Source organism: Heterocephalus glaber, unplaced genomic scaffold, assembly GCF_053883595.1.
Source record: "Heterocephalus glaber isolate CG9 unplaced genomic scaffold, H.glaber_assembly_v1.0 deba00001497, whole genome shotgun sequence".
Classification (NCBI taxonomy): Eukaryota; Metazoa; Chordata; class Mammalia; order Rodentia; family Bathyergidae; genus Heterocephalus; species Heterocephalus glaber.
Genome location: NW_028258320.1, coordinates 52,005,111 through 52,022,106, shown reverse-complemented (window position 1 = coordinate 52,022,106; position 16,996 = coordinate 52,005,111). Strand labels below are relative to the sequence as shown.

General features: G+C 46.3%; 1 protein-coding gene across 16 annotated transcripts in view; it reads right to left on the bottom strand.

Moving 5' to 3' along the window:
• Positions 1-314: 314 nt before the first annotated feature.
• The window catches only part of Cfap46 (cilia and flagella associated protein 46), a 125,358-nt gene continuing 108,676 nt past the window's right edge, over positions 315-16,996 (bottom strand). For 7 of the 16 annotated variants that reach the window (XM_087185585.1, XM_087185575.1, XM_087185579.1 and 4 more), the window contains 9 exons: positions 13,375-13,448; positions 13,118-13,178; positions 13,009-13,044; positions 12,556-12,658; positions 11,681-11,793; positions 10,723-10,843; positions 9,891-10,027; positions 9,711-9,791; positions 3,258-6,905 (listed from right to left, as the gene is read on the bottom strand). In XM_087185585.1, the coding sequence (XP_087041711.1) occupies positions 6,781-6,905; positions 9,711-9,791; positions 9,891-10,027; positions 10,723-10,843; positions 11,681-11,793; positions 12,556-12,658; positions 13,009-13,044; positions 13,118-13,178; positions 13,375-13,448 (851 nt within the window). In that variant the 3' untranslated portion in view covers positions 3,258-6,780. Of the gene's footprint in view, positions 1,625-1,935; positions 2,051-3,257; positions 6,906-9,710; positions 9,792-9,890; positions 10,028-10,722; positions 10,844-11,680; positions 11,794-12,555; positions 12,659-13,008; positions 13,045-13,117; positions 13,179-13,374; positions 13,449-16,996 lie in introns of those variants that run through there. The other 9 variants (XM_087185581.1, XM_087185583.1, XM_087185588.1 and 6 more) reach the window with 7 other exon arrangements.

Below are 16,996 nucleotides of genomic sequence, written 5' to 3'. Positions count from 1 at the left end.
GTTTGAGATCCCCCCAACATCCACCTTAGCAGGGCATGGCTCAGAGCAGGTGTCTGGCAAGTCAGGGAGGGGTACAAGTCACCATACTGAGGACACTGTATCCACCTTGTTATCTTAACACCATCTTTTGCCTCTTGTCACAAAGAATTAAAATCTGTAATAAGAATGTTAAGAGCGCTCCTGTAATTTGGCCCATCAGTTTCATCCTGGCCATTAGCTGGCTGCATAGGGGTATTAATCTAGTCATTTCTCTGGCCTCAGTGAATTGTGATAAAAATGTCAAACAATTAGATTATATTGGCCACAGCACTGGTGTGATTGAGTGTTGAGGCAGAACATGTCCCTTGAATCACCCTGACAAAGGGAGTCATGCTCTATGCTGTGATAAAAGCCATGGAACATAGGTTAGATCTGAGAAGGGAGAGGTGTCATTGTGTGGTGGCCTGGAGATCATGTGTCTGTCCAGTGAGTGGGGCTCTTCTCCAGGAAACCCACAGCCCAGCATCCCTTGGAGCCTAGCTGGGGAGGGCAGTGAACAGGACAGGTAGCTCCTGGGATCCAGATGCTGCCAAGATCCTGGGGTCCTGGCTGAGCCATGAGCTCCACACTGAAGCTGAGGCAATTTCCAAGGCTGCACAGCCCAGTGGTCACAGAGGACGATGCCTGTGGGCCCCACTCGGGTCCAGTCCCTGTGTTCTGCGGCTACTGTGGACCCTCGTGTAGGGGGTTGGGAGTCGCTGCCTTGCCCTTCCAATGGAATGTGGCTGCCTTTCTTCAAGGGTTGAAGACATATTGAAAATTGATTTCTTGGTTGGAAATGGGATAATTAAACTGGTTGTTTCTCTCTTCATCATCGTCATAATAAAATGAGAGGACAGTAGGGTTATGCATGGCATGAAGTAATATTGTATGTCTTAATGCGAGAGAACATTAATTGAATACAAATGGCCTTTCTTGAAGTTGCTGAGTTATATTTCATCGATATGGGATAATGATGCCATTTAATCAACTTTACAAGATATAAAATTACTGGCTCCTCTAGGAAGATCATTAAGGAAAACAATTGTTCATAGCACATTGAAAATAGGGTTTTAATTATTTAATACAGAAATTAAACTATTACAGACCAATGTTGGACACGGCATCTTAATAGAAATTTATATACAAGCATCTATGAACATTTTAGTTTTATTAACCTGCTGAATTCCTTACTCCAGATCAATCTGGGGGCTGCTTTAGCTGTGACTGTGAATTAACTGCTCAGAGCTGCTGAAAAGGAAGAGCCAGTCCAGGAGCCACTGGGGCATGGACTTGCTTCCCAGGGGGTCAGGTGAGTGGGCAGCCCAACCCCCCAGGGAAGCATGGAACAATCCCACTTGGGAATTCCAGGGAGGAATTCCAGGAGCCCAGGGAGTTTCTGAGTAGGAGGTGAAGGTAGATAGGTGCTCCAACTGGTGAGGGGAAGCCGCATGGGCACCCAGGCACAGGCAGATGGGGCCGTGGCCTCCCACACTGCAGAGAAGACGGCTAAAGGCTGGGAAGGTAAGACCGGAGACCAGACTTGATGTGTCTGATGGCAGTGTCTGATGGCCATGCTTGCAGGACGTGCCTGCAAGGTGTTGCTCTTGAGGGGTGAAATGAGGAATAAACAGAAAGTGTTGGCACAGAGACTTTGTGTACCTTGGTCCCCCCTGCCCTGTCCCTTCTTGGTTGGGATCTTCAGCGATCCCCTTTCAGGTCACAAGTGTGTGGCCTCTGGGTGGGTGCAGGGCAGAGTGAGGCCTGATTCTTGCAGTTCCTGGTCCTGAGCCAGGTCAGCAGGGATGTGGGTATACCTACCTACCTTCTGCCTGGAGCTGCCAGCTCACTCAGCTGCAGTCTCTCTCACCCTCAAGCCCTCCCACCCCAGGCATGATTACCCCCAGTCTGCCTCACCCGTCCAGAGACGTCCACCCTCTGTGTCCAGGAGACCCTTGGGGCTAGGCTGGCCGGGTCATGGGAGGCTGGGCTCTGTCAGGGAGCTCACGGTGGCTCCTGGTGTTTGCAGCAGCTGGTTTAGGGAGAGGAGAGGAGTGTTCCTTGAAGTGGGAAGTTCATTGCCAACTGGGGAACTGCTGGTCAAGTGGGAACTTGCCCTAGCACTGGCCTTCAGTGTGGTCTTTGGCAAAGACTACAAGGAAGGCTCACCACTTCTTTTATTTACTTTTTTGATATTTTCCAAATTTCCTATAATAAAACATCTTACAAATAAAAACTCATTTTAAAAGTATGGAAAATTTTAGGAGATAGGAAAATAAAGACATTTTTAAAAGATAGCTAGGTAACGAGCAAGAATAGTGTGTTGGACTGGATATACTATTACACATGGGACCACTCAATGCCAGGGCCCAAAGCCTGCCTTCCCAGTGGCTAGGGCTGGATACCATCATGGCCTGGTGGGCTGTGAAGAGGTCAATGAGCTGGGGGGTGAATGGAGCCCTCAGCCCTTGCTGCTCCCCCATCTGGGACAGGGAGCTTCTTGCTCCCCGCAAGAGGCCCAAGGCCAGGTGCAGTGTGGATTCACCAGGGGAGAGATGGGCTCTTGAGTGATATGGTGAGGTCATGGACCATGAAGGGTGCGTCTTAGTCTAGATCCTTGATGGCCATCTGGGGCTTGTGCCTTGGCTGTGTTTACTGAGAAGTGATTCTTCCCTGAAGACAGCCTATCCCTGTTTCAACTCTAACCTGCACAAGTGGGTCACTTGATGTCAGGAAAGTCTGAGGCTGGGCACAGGCAGTGGCAGTCACCCCCTGGAACCCTGGGCTTTTGGTCAGGGCAGCCCCTTGCTGCATTCAGAACCTTCAGAGCTGGGTGCCCTTTCTCAGGGGCCATCCACCATTCGAATTACTTCCTGTCTCCCATTATTACCAATAAATCCCAAGAGATTTCTTTTCTTCTTATAGTTTTTAGGGTTACATAAATTTCACCTTTGCAATTTTTTCATGCTTGAATATATTACAGGATGCCACTTCTGCTGTAGGAGCTAATTGATAATGTGATTTGTTATGTTTCTAGGACATAATTCAGAAAGTTATTTTAAAGCCTTTGATACATGGAATAGCACTCACTGTTTAATATTTCTCACATGAGTAGACACAGCATGAGGTAAAAAATGTGAGGCTGCAGATGAAATATTTCCAGAAGCTTTTATTCTTGTTGTTTGGGTGGGTGCCAAAGTCTTTCTAGAAGAAAGCTCATATTTCCAGGGCTATTCTGATTTGGATTTATTCCCTGGTCATTAGTCAGCTTTTTTTTAAAAAAAAAAAAAAACAGAACAAGTACGAGTATCTATTTGAAAAAAAGTAAAAATCAAACAAAAAGAGGAGAGTCACACATAACACTTTCAACATTATCAAAGATGTACATTTAATGTATTTTTTATGTCAAATTAATTATAGATTTACAGGAAGCTGCAAAAACAATACAATAGTTCCCTTACCTGTATTTTCTGTGGGTTTAGTTGCCCATGGTCAACCAAGGTTGGAAAATATTATGCAGAAAACTTACAAATTTTAAATTGGATCCCACAGAGTTGCGCACCATCCCTTTGCTGGTGTATGTGCAACCTGCCTACTCGTCCTTGGTAATTGCCTTGGCCATCAGCTCAGCTGTTCTGGTATCACAGAGCTTGTGTTCAGATGACCCTTGTTTTATTTACTAGTGGCTCCACAGTGCAAAAGCAGTAAGGTAGGGGAGACACCAGGGAATGAAACATGGAAGGTTAACTCCTGCCATGTGGCAACACTACAGGGCTTATGGTAGAAAGTAGTATACACAACGTTCAGCACCATCTGCAATTTCAGGCATCCATGGGTTAAGGGGAAAGTGTCTTTGCATGCATCCCCTGAAGATAAGAGGTGATTACTGATGTAGCACTGTGGACTCTTCCTCCACCTTCCCCAATGCTGGCATTTTGCATAGCTATAGTAAATAGCAAAATCAGGAAGCTGATACTGGTTGAAGATATTGGTGAGCAACACTACAGACCACATTCTGTCGTGGCTACATTTACAGGTATTCATCTGTGTGTGTGTGTGTGCGTGTGTGTGTGTGTGCATGTTCGTGCATGTGTGCAGCTTAGCAGTCCATCTATTTATAGATGTAGATCACAGCCACAATCAACATATAAAACTGGGCCATCACAAGGCTCCCTCCTGCTGCCTCCAGCCCATCCCTGTCCTGTAACAATATGAAACTTTTTATGCTGGCTTTTATTACTCAGCAGGGACCCTTGAGGTTGATCTGGGTTGTTGTATTAATAGTTCATTTATTTTTATTGCTGAATCATTGCTACAGTTTGGATTTTAAATGTTCCCCGAAGGAACATGTGTTAAGGGCTTGGTCCCCAAGAAGGCATTATTAGGAGGTAGTAGAATCTTTAGGAGGTGGGGGGCCCAGTGTGAGGTCTTTAGGTCACCGGGGCCAGTCCTTCAAAGAGGTTTGTGGGACCCTGGACCTAAACCTCATTCGTTTTTTTTGCTTCCTGATCATGAAGTGAATAGTTTTGCTCCACTACATGCTTTTGCCGTGATGTGCTGCTTTGCCACAGGCCCAAAAGCAATGGGATCAATTGATCATGAACTAAAATCTCCAAAGCTGTGAGCAAAACAAACCTTTTCTTTTCAGAAGTTAATTATCTCAGGTGACTTTGTCATAGTGATGAAAAGGGAACACGGTGGTGCTACACTGAATGAACATATCTGAATTTCCTCCATCACTTGTTGGAGAACATCTGAGCTTCGCTGTTTCCAGTATTCTGCTGTTATGAACAAAGCTGCTATGAATATTTATGTATGTGCATTGTGCCAACATGTTTCTGTTTCTATGGGATCAATACTCCAGAGTGCAATTGCCAGATTGTGGGTAGTTGCAAGTTTTGGCTTGTGAGAAATTGCCAAACTTGTCCTGAGTGCCTGTACCACTTTGCATTCCCAAAAGTGTGTGTGAGTCTGCCTTGGTCTTCACTGGCATTAGGTGCAATCACTATTTTTTTTTAAATTTATTGTTTTAATAGGTATATATCAGTATTTCAGCATGATTTTAATTTGTGCTTTTTTTAAAAATTACTTTTAGGACACATGTCAGGACCCAGGGAGTCTTGGCACTTGTGCCAAAGTGTTAGTACTGAGCAGAGGACCGAGGGCAGGACTACTGATCTGGGTGTTGGGTCCTGTGGACAGATGCTTCTAGCAGGTGAGGTCCCCTTAGACCCCTTCCTTCCCTCTGCTGCCTTTCCTCATGCTGCCCAAGTGACACTGACACTGCAGTGCCAAAGCTTCAAACCCACAAAGGGTCAGGATGAAGAAAAGAGATTTTCCGCTCACATGACCTGACCTTTTTCGTTTCCCAACACAGAATGCAGAAATGGCCCCACTGCTGTGATTTGGATATGGTCTGAGTGTTCCCCAAGGGCTCATGTGCTAAAATTTCATCTGCACTGTGAGGTACTGAGGGGGAAACTAATCTCATGGCGTTTGGGAATGGGGCTTCAGGAGGTGATTAAGATTAAATAAGATCATCAAGGAGGAGCCCCTACAAATCCTGTGGCTTCATAAGAAGAGGGACAGAGACCAGAGGAGACACACATAGCCTGTATCTCTTGCCATGAGATGCCTTGCACTACCTTGGGACTGTGCCAGCAAGAAGGCATTGCGAGACATGGCCTGTTGAGCCTCCAGAACTCAGAGTCAAAACAAACCTCTGTTCTTTCTAACTCACCCAGTCTGTTGCATTGTGTTATTAGCAACCAAAATGGAATAATATGCCCACCTTGAGCCTCTGGCAGAGGGAAGGAGCAAGGAACTGGCAGGCAGAACACACCATGGCTTAGAGCTCTGCCCTCTGGAACTCTTCTGTACCTTCTCCTTGTCCTAGCCAGAAGACCACTGAATGGGTGAGAAGAATTCACAGCTTAACTCTGCAGCCCCACGCCTGGAAGGCCCCATCCAGGGCCCTCGAGAGCCAGTTCTATCAGTGGCCACACTTGATCTATCTGGTCATGTGGGAGGAAATGTGTTAGGAAATTTGGAAGGATCATTTAGAAAAAATGAATTTCTTTCCTTGGAGCCTTGGTAGCAGCAGCCAAAGGGAGCTGAAATGCACATGTTTTTACAGTAGAAAAGTGTCTCTTTACATTACTTGCTGGCATACATAGTGCCAGGAGCCTTTCTTGTTCTGGGAAGCTCCCTAGAGGAGCCCTGTGCTTGTGTACTGTGCAGGCAGGTACATAGCTGGGTGTAAGCTCTCTTCCATTCCAGGCTGGAAAATGCTGGGCAGGTTCCTTTCACAAAGGTAGCATCCTCTTTTCAGTTTTGTCAGAGCTAGAAGGTACTGGTGTTTGTGGCTAGGGTGGTGGCAGGAGGTCAGGGGGCCCTCAGTGTGGGACTGATTTTGGAGTGCCCGGACTTCTATCACTGGTGCTTGGGGTCCTAGAAACCACATGACAGATTTGTTTTTGTTGTTTACTAAAACACTTAAACCAAAAACCAATTTGTGGTCTGTTAGTTTTTCTTGTTCAAGAAGCCGAATCAGAGCAGAAGATGTGTGTCCTAATATCAGCTGTTTGTTCGGGACCATGTGGTGGGGACAGAGGCCAGGCTGTGCCTAGGGCTGGGGAGTGCCCCAGGATGAGGAAGGGGAGAGCCCAGGGGAGGGGGTTCTCAGAGGGACAGAGCAATGATAGTGGCCCCGGAGGAAAATGCTGACACCTGCAGATGTCCAGAATCAAGCCCAGGTGGATGTCACCCTATGGCTTGATGTGGCAATCCATACAGGACCAAGTTGAGGGCGATGGGGAGGTCCTCCTCACTTTGGGGCTGTGGCTGGAAGAACATCATCTTGCTCTTGGAAGTTCGTGGTATCTCATCTGCAGAGGATGGGATGGAAGCCTATGAACCCCAAGCTCACTGGGGGCAGCATGTCTGGGCCCCACCAGGATGTCCAGCCCCTGAAATGGCTAGACCACGAGGCAGAGGGGCAATGCTCCTGATCCAGGGGACCTCAAGGTCTCCCAAAAGGCTGATCTGAGCTCATAAGTAGAATCCAACTGTGGAGGCCCCACTACCTCCACTCTGCCTCACTGCCACTGAAAGTGGAGAGAGATGTGACCCAGAACACGAAGCTACCAGCCACTGAGAGCTAGGTGTAACCCACCCTCCTCCCTCCCCCGTACCCTGGCCCAGGAGCTGGTCATGAAGGCTCTTCCAAAATCCTGAGGCCAGCCTCATGCGTTCTGTGCACACTCAGCCATATGACTGCTCTGTGCAGGGCAGCCCATGAGGACAAGCATCACTGGTCCCTTCTTCAACATGTGTTGTTTTAGGTTCATGTCTCCCTTTGTATTTGCCTGAACTTGTAGATCAATATTAAGCAGTGGTGCTGGGGATCTTCCCCAAAGAATTAAAAGAATCATACCACAGTGATATATGTGCACCCATGTTCATAGCAGCACAGTTTGTAATAGCTAAAACTTGGAAACAGCCCAAATGCCCATCAGCTGGAGACTGGATAAAGAAAATGTGTTTTTTTTATAAAATGGAGTACTACTCAGCCATAAAAAATGAGAAATTAGAGACATTTATAGCTAAGTGGATGCACATTGAGGCAATACTCTGAAGTGAAATAAATAGGACACACATGTGTAAATACCCAATAGTTTCTCTGGTGTGAGAAACTGAAAGTGTAAATAAGGACTAAATGTATAATAGGTCATGTGAAATAGGAAGAAAAGGGGCAAAGGGGAAGGAAGTGGGAGGGCTAAGGGAAAGGATAAAAGGGAATGGGATTAATATGAGAAAATGGAAAAATAGGAACAAAATTTTTGTAAATAGGGAGGGCTGGAGGGGTTGAAGGGAGGGCTGGGCAAGGGTGAAAAATAAGAACCAAAAGAGACTATGTAAAGGTGCAAATTTCCAATGATGAATGTCATTCTATTGTATACCTAAAAGGTACCAATGATTAGAATGAATAATCGATAATGTAAAATAGGAAGAAAAGGTCCAAAGGGGTAGGGGTAGTGGGAGGGGCAAGAGAAAGGAAAGAAAGGAAAGAAAAAGTGATGAGAAATGGAAAAAATGGAAATAAAGTGTTTGTAAATAGGGAAGGGTGGAGGGGGTGAAGGGAGGGCTAGGAATGGGGAAAAAATAAGAACCAAGATGCATTATGTAAAGGTACAATTCCCAATGAGAAATGTAATTGTGTTGTATACCTACAATGTACCAATAAAAGAATTTAATAAAAAAAATTAAGCAGTGGTGGTCAAGCAGTGGCATGGTCCTGTTCTTTCCTCTGCTTTACTGCAAAGTGACAAGCTGGCCACTCCACATACCAGCAAGGGACCTCTGTGGTGGTGTCCATTTCTGGGTTGTGTTTCTTGCTTCTTATGGAAGGAGAGCTAACATTATCCGCCCTCATCCACCTTTCTAGAGTCTAGTAACTCATTTACTCACTCATTCATTCACTCATTCCTCACTCATTCATTCACTCACCTACTCACTAACTCACTCATTCACTCAACAAGCATTTATTTTTTGGCACGTACTCTCTAGGCACCTAGGATAAGTCTTCCTTAGTTATAGATTATCCCCTTAATGGAGTTCTAAATGCTAATAGCTAGTGTCTTATCTAGTTTTTATACTGTATTCATACATGAAATTTATCTGTGGATTCTATTCTCTTCTGCTCTTGCCACATCTTAGTATTGAGGTTCTGTTTGCTCTGAAGGATGAGTGGATGGGTTTTGTCTTGTCTGTGAGGACAGGTCACATCCTATGCCTCTGCCAGAGACTTTACCCCATGAGGGTGGAGGCTGTCAGGGAGTTAGGGGGACAGACAGCAAACATCAAACAGTCTGATCACTATGATTACAACAGGACACATCTCTCAGCCTTCATTTTCCCAGAGTTTTTTCTTCCTTCCTTCCTTCCTTCCTTCCTTCCTTCCTTCCTTCCTTCCTTCCTTCCTTTCTTTCTTTCTTTCCTTCCTTCCTTCCTTCCTTCCTTCCTTCCTTCCTTCCTTCCTTCCTTCCTTCCTTCTTTCTTTCTTTCTTTCTTTCTTTCTTTCTTTCTTTCTTTCTTTCTTTCTTTCTTTCTTTCTTTCTTTCTTTCTTTCTTTTCTTTCTCTTCTTGGTTAGGGATTACCTGCCATATCCAGGGTAACCCAGTTAGCATACTATGGCTTGCAGGCTGCCTGGCCTAGGTAGTCCACATCCTAAAAGTCTTCTCTTTGGCAGAGAGGTGAAGTATAGGTGTCACCTGAGCTTTCCCATCTATTCCCAAAAAGCATACTTGAGCCTTTAGAATTTGGGTACTCGAACTGTTAAGGAGGAGTTAGCAGTTCTAATGGCTGATACACTTTCCCTAAAGGTTTCTGGAGCCAGACCTCATTGCTGCCATTCTTCATTGAATACTGGGCTGTCTACCCTCTTCTTCAGCTTGTGGTCACCCAAGAGGTTATTCACTCATTCTGGACAAGGACAGTTCTCTCTCCTCTTGGTCCTTGGCCAAGTTCATGCCTTGGAATCCCTTTGTTCCCCAACAGAAGCAAGGATACCTGTCTCTGCAGGACTGTGAGAATGTCAGGCACTCCCTAGGTGCCCATATGGGATGGTAGCAGGAAGGTAGCAACTACAGTGCTAAAGCAGGGTGATAAAGATGAACAGTCTGTACCTTACCTTGGCTGACCATTTCATTGCTTCCCATCTTCTGAAGGAGACGGACTGTCCTCCCAATTGGCTTGCCAACTGCTAACAGATCTAGGAAAGGAACGTGTCTCAAATGGATGGGGAACACCTTTGGCAGGCCTCTGGGGAGGGGCCCAGAAGGAGTTGAGACAGGCTCAGGTGCCCACTCACTTTCCCACAGGACACTGGCCCGCAGCGCATTGTCCTGAATCCGTGTGGGCCATTGGTTGGCTACGATGCTCCGGACCCCCACCAGGCTCAGGAAGATGGCAGTCTCAGTGGGCTTCTTCAAGGACTGCTGCAATAAACTGTGGGGATCCAGCACCCATGGGCTGGCACCAAGGGGCTTGGGATGAGCCGGCCCCTTCTACCTACATCCCAAACTGCACTGGCTGCTGGAATGCATGTCTGGCCTGATGCTTTTACAGTTCAAAAACAAACTTAGCCACAAAGCTATGTGCAACTTAATAAGAAACAGCATTTTTGAGTGCTGTCAAATACACCTGGCAGGTTCTAGCCCTAAGATGGAGTCTGCAGGGAAAGCTGGCACGATGACGGTGGGACCTGCACAGCCACCTCTGGTAGAGCTCATGACCCCCGTGGGGTGTGGTGGGGAGCTCTGAAGCTGAGGTGACCTCTCCATTGCTGCCCCTCTGTCTCCTAGCCTAGCCCAGTACCCCGCTCAAGCAGACCCAAAAGCTCCAGCCAGGCCCACAAACTCCTGCATTGCTATAGCAGCCCCTCAGGGTCTTTACGGACCCAGGCCCCACCCCCTCCAGGCCTCACCCCACTCGACGCTTTCCAATCCTTGTTGACCCAGGCCCTGCCCTCTGCACCCCTTCCAGGTCCTCATGACCCAGGGGCATTGCCCCCCCCCCCAGGCCTTTGCCCTGAGCACATAGCCTTGCTCCTCATGGGACCCTTCCTGTGAGGCGGCTGGAACACTGTCCCTGCTGGCCCCGCACTCCCCACTGGGCTCACAGGCTACTCTTCCTCCAGGTACCTCTTGCTGTCTGAGGTCTTCATCTGCCGCTGCAGGCTCTCATAGGAGCGCATCAGGTCAAGCAGGACCATCATCTGGCACTCTGCAGGATACCACAAGGGCCAGCTCAGCAGCTGTTGCCCTGTGCACCGGGGTGCCATGGGGAACATGGAAACACCGACCAATCAGACTTGGCACACCACAGCCTCTTTTCAACTGCCCCACCTCGCTGGGAAGCTTATGGCATTCCTTGAGGAGGGAAATGAGGTTCATTTGGGGAGGGTGAGCTGGCCACAGAAGGGGGCCAGCTGGAGTCACTGTATCCCTCGTGGGCTACTGGAGTGGTTGGACTGTTGACCAAACACCCTTGGTTTCTGGGTGAATGAGGGTTTCTGAGATGTGAGGGCAGTTCTGAGCACATAAAGCTTGGTTACCCAACTAGGTATGCCCACTGAAACAGGTTCCAGAGTTCAAAATGTGCCTAGAGTCCAAAATGACTACAGGAGCCCCTACAGATACACGGGGAATGGCTGCCCAACCAACAAGAGGCCTGGCTGAGATGGGCTTCAGGCCATTCTCATGGTTAGGAGGTCCAGCCATATAAGGACAGGTCTAGTGGGGATAGCAAGCACCTGTGCTTTCTCCTACTTCATCCACCATCTCCCTTGAAATTAACCTTGTAAAGAGACCCTGATTCTACCTATGCCTGGTTTCTAGGTGCTTTATCAGTAAGTAAGAGACTGTGGCCCCAACCATCCCAACACCTGAGCCTCACTTTCTGGGTCTAGAAATCCAAAGTGGAGACCTCTGAGAAACAGAGAAGGCCAGAGGATGGGGTGAGGGTGGGAATTGTGCCTCCCTAAAGCAACTCAGGCTTTGGTGCTTTTATCAGATGGTGATGGGCCTGCTTTGCCTCCCGATGGATTTTCCTTGCACCCAGGATTCTGGTGAAGTCTGGCTATGGAGAGAGGGGTATTACCTTGCAGATTCATGGCAACCAGTCTTTCCAGCAATATATGTGACAGGAAGCTCTCCATTCCATAGAAGAAGAAGCCTTTGCAGCTGCCCAGCACCTGCTCCCACTCAGCCTGGCTGCATGGGGTTGAAAGGCAGCAGATGATGTACCTCCTCAGGATGCATTCTTAAATCAAATGTCCCCATGCATCTCCATGCCACCCCAAATCCTGCCCTGGAACCCAGCCTATTTTTATTGCCCGCAGTCGGCCTCTCTCTGATGGATTCTCCTCAAGAACAGACTTCTCTCCAGGAATAAACACACATCTCATTGGATGGCACTGGCTCTGGAAATACTAGGAGGGGCTTCCCTGAAAGCCAAGCACAATAAAATTCTGGAGGCACCAACAAGAACCTCTGATGTAGGAGATGGTGACCAGACTGGGGTCCCTACCTTTCATATTCCACCCTCAGCAACCCTACACTGCACACACCCTACAGATGCCTTCCCCTGTGTACCCCATCCCAGGACATGCCTCTCCAAGCCCACCCACACCAAGGACAGGGATGTACATGGGGGCCTGTGTCACGGAGCGGCCTGTCTCCCCTGTCTGCAGCCCTTCCTCTTGACTGAGCACTCATGAGTGTGTCTGGACTTGGACTCAGATTCTGTGGAAACTTGAGGTCATCTAGCAGAAGACTGTGCTGGTGAACTCTGTCCTATTATGTGACCCTGGGGCTCTGGCCCTACCTGAAAAGTAGGGTATGAACAGCACCCTCTACCCAGTGCTGTGTCTGGGGCTTCATGGGATAGACCTGGTAGGAATGGGAAGTGGCTGTGGTGGGTGTCAGGTGCTTTCTGCACTCTAGGCACTGGTTTCAGGAAAGCTGAGTCCAAACCTTGGAAAGTGCTGACTTCCCAGATGCCCCTCCCATCGCGCGGTGAATGTTTCTCGGAATCTTTCCAAAATTTCCCGCATTACGGATACAGGAGTCAGCATTTCTGTAGGGAGAATTGGAGGGATTTAAGGCATAGCTTCATCTGCTGGAGGTGTGAGGGGATGGGGCACTGGGTCCCCTCACCCCACAGCCCACAGGGGAGGAGTCGGTGCTAGTGCAAGCAGGATGTTAGCACCCCTCCTCTTTGTGGATAGACTATTAAACCAGCTTAGGAAAAGAAAAAGAGAGCAAAATGGAAATATTTGCAGCCACAAGGGGCCAGCACTCATTTAGCTGGAGAGCCCCATAAGAGGGGCACCAGAGGCCACCTGGAGTAAATTCCACACAGCTGCAAGAGAAGCTGGTGGCATGAGTGTTAGTGTATGCTGTAGAGGGGCCGTGTGAAGCACCCACCTGTGCCCTGGGCCTCCTCCAATGGATCCACTACAACTGGGTCTTGGTCAAGGACAAACAGGAGCATGAGGTGGGAGTCTCGAGGTCACAAGTGCCTGACAAAGGATACACTTGAAGCTGTCTGAGTCGACAATGATGCAGTCTGATGGGATTATCCGGACCATGGAGCCCTATAGCAACAGACACAAGCATCAGGTGTCCTCTGTCCACGGCTGAGATGGGACGCCGACCTCTAGCTGAGCCCATGCTGGCCATTACGCTGGTGGGCTGGGCCACCAGCCTTGATAGCTCTGCCAGAGATAACAGGTGCCACCGACCCCAAGCCCCAGACCAGCCAGGACCCTCTCAGGCCCTCTGTCCACCTACCTTCATGCTCTTCTTTGCTTGACTTTTCTTTTTAAAATCTTTGCTTTTGACCTCCTTTTTCACACTTTCTTCTGCTGAAGACAATAAAATGAAGTGGGATGTGTTGGCAGTAGGTGTATGTGGTGGTTATACAACATTGTGAATGCATTAACTGGCACTGCATTGTTTACTTTAAAAGTTAATTTTATAAGTTGGGTGTGGTGAAACACACCTGTAATCCAGTATTACTTCTGGGCAGGAGGAGCAAAAGTTTGAACCCAGCCTTGACAGCTTAGTGATTTAGTGAGACCCTGTCGCCCCCATCCCCCAAGAAATTTTTGAAAAGAGCTGGGGATGTAGCTCAGTGCAAATGCCCTAGGTTTAATCTCTAGTTTGGCAAAACAAAGAAAATAGTTAATTTTATATTCTGTGAATTTCTCAAATAAATTAGCAGTGAGAATAACAGATTTTAACTTTTGTAGAGTCAAAATGGCAATAATTTTTCAAATGCAAAGGCTTGGGCTGGAATGACCTTCAAGAAAGGACCAGAAGGACCAGTCTCAAAAGACTCCCATGGGAGAGGTCCCTTGCCATCTTGGAGCCCTGCTCTGTCTGGCTCGCCATGCCCACCTGTGACCAGTGAGACGGTGAGGACCCCTCCACAAGCCCAACAGTGAGCAGCTTAGCTGCGCAGGCGCCTGGAACAACCCCCTACCCTGTGCCTCTGGCCTCCTGGCTGTGCCTCTACCTCGTTCCACACTACAGAGGCACAGGGGGGCATAAAGGCCATTGTCCTGAGCTGTAGAAGTGAGCAGCAGATAGAGGGCCTCTCTCAGGCTCCTTGATGAAAACTGAAGGCCACTGGAAAAGTGATGAGAATCTCTGCAATAAAGGCACACCAGACCACCATACTTGGTAAGTTGGAGGGATCATCATCTCCCATTGGAACCTGGACTATCTTTTCAGGAGAAAGGCAGCTGGAACCTGCATTAGAGCCTTGCAGAGTTCAGCCCTGCAGGAGGACAGGGAGCTCAACTTGGGACTTGCAGCCAGAAATTGGCCTGAATCTCAAGGATCTGTGACTGGCTTGCTGAGACTCATTGACTTATATCTGCACACTGCTGCCCACGTTGTCTATTGTGACAGCAGAGATATACCCTAAAGAAGGCCTTTCATTTTTATCTTTTGTTATTCTCAAAATTATTATTAGTATTTTTTTGCTTTTGTTTTTAATTTTAATTTTTTTCTTTTTCTACTCTTTTCAAATTTTTATTTTTCTCTTTTTTCTTTCTTTTCTCTTTTCTTTCTCTCTCTCACTCACTCCCTTGCTGTCCCACATTGTTCTTTATCTCCCTTTGTGTTCCTGTTCTGGCCCTAATTCATATTTCTTCTTTATTTTTCTTTTCTTCTCTTTTTCCTTCTCTCACCTGTCCTCTGGCCTCACTGCTAATCTTCCCCTATGCTTCTACCTACCTAACCCTCCCTCCCCAACTTCTTCTAACTCCCCATCCCGAAGGGTAAATTGGCTATATTGAAGAGTTTATGCACTATAAACATATGTTGGGTTGGTCCTCGATTTTGATTTAATTCACACAGTTAAAAGCAATAGATTAATAACTAACATAAAATGTCATTTTCTAGGATGTATTTGATGCTATGGTGTTGCTGATTGTATCACTTGGGCTAAGGTGTTGTGATTGATCTAATCAGTTGTCCTTCCTGGTATAATGAAAATGAGAGAGACTCAGAGCCATTAGAGACTCAAAACCTAAAAAGACCAGCTATATCTGGAAGATACCTCTGAGAAGCAAACATTCCATAAGGATTCTAACTACAAGCAACAAAGGTACTTACAATAAGCAAATTTGGAGTATCAACTGAGGAATTAAACCAAGGACAACACCAAAAACAAAAATGAGAAGACATTTAAGCAAGGCACAAACTCAAACTTCCACCCCACAAGAGGGAAATTCTGGGGGAAACGAGGTGGAAAAGTCTGATAATCAACCACTGGGACATCCTGAACTGATAGCACAGGAAGTAGCAAAACAGTTGAATGAGGCTCTAGAAAAATTCAAAGCAGAAATAATCTCCCAGATAACTACAGAGATGGTGAGCAGAGTGAAAGACATGATTAGGGGCTCTAGAACAGAAACAGATAAAAAAATAGATGAGCTCAGAAACATGCTGGAAGCCATGAATACCCACCATAAGAAAGAAATGGAAGCCATGATCACCCAACATAAAAAAGAAATGGAATCCATGAAACAGATTCAAACAGATATCCAGGAGATTAAAAACTCCATTGAAAGTATGCACATCAGATTAAGGGAATGTGAAGATAGAATATCAGATATAGAAGACAGGATTGCAGTTAATGACTATGAAAACAGAGATTTCTTAAAAATAGTAAGGGACCATGAGAAATCAATCCAGCAACTGCTAGATGATGCAAAGAAGAATAACACAAGACTGATAGGAGTCCACGAAAAAACAGGAGAAAGTACAATTGACATAAAAAAACTGTTCACAGAAGTAATAGTAGAAAAGTTCCCAGACAGAGGTAGAGAATTGGACATACAGATAAGTGAGGCATATAGAACTCCAATTAGCCACAAGCAAAAAAAATCTACACCTAGATATATAATGGTCAAGATCCCAGAAACCCAACAGAAGAACAAAATGCTGCAAGCAGTTAGAGAAAAGAAACAAATCACCTACAAAGGAAAGTCCATCAGAACCACAGCAGACTTCTCAACATAAACCCTCAAGTCAAGAAGAGCCTGGAGTGAAGTATTCTAAGCCATAAAAGAAAATTACTTCCAACCTAGACTGTTGTATCCTGCAAAATTATACTTCAAAATCAATGGGGAAATTAGATACTTCCATGACAAAGAACACATGAGAAATTTCATGAACACCAAACCAGCACTCCAAACAATTTTATGCAATATCCTAGAAAAAGACAATGAAGATCACAACTCCATGAGGCCCAACAGAGGGAAGCCACCAGGCAAGGTAAGAAACTAAAGGGAAAGGGGGAAAAATAAGAAATAAAAGAGCCAACAAGAGTAAAACATCATGACAAGGATGAGTCAATATCTATCAATTATAAACATCAAGGTTAATGGCCTCAATTCACCAATCAAAAGAAATAGACTGGCAGAATGGATTAAGAGGCAAAATCCAACAATATGCTGTATACAAGAAACACACCTAACTCAAAAAGAAACTAATAAACTGAAAGTAAAAGGATGGAAAACAGGTCTCCACGTGACAGGAACCCAGAAAAAAAAGCAGGGGTAGAAATCTTATTTGTAGGCAAAGTAGATTTCAAACCAAAACTAATTAAGAGAGACAAAGATGGTCACTACATCCTTATGAAGGGAACAATCCAAGAGGAAGAGATGACAATCATAAATATATATGCACCAAATAGGAATACCCCCAACTATACAAAACAAATATTAATGGACATGAAAAACCAAATAAGCATTAATACAATTGTAGTGGGGGACTGCAATACCCCACTGTCACAAATAGATAGATCATCTAGACAAAAAATTAGCAATGAAGTTCTAGAACTGAACCAAGCTATTGAACAAATTGACTTAATAGATGTTTACAGAGTGTTCCACCTCAC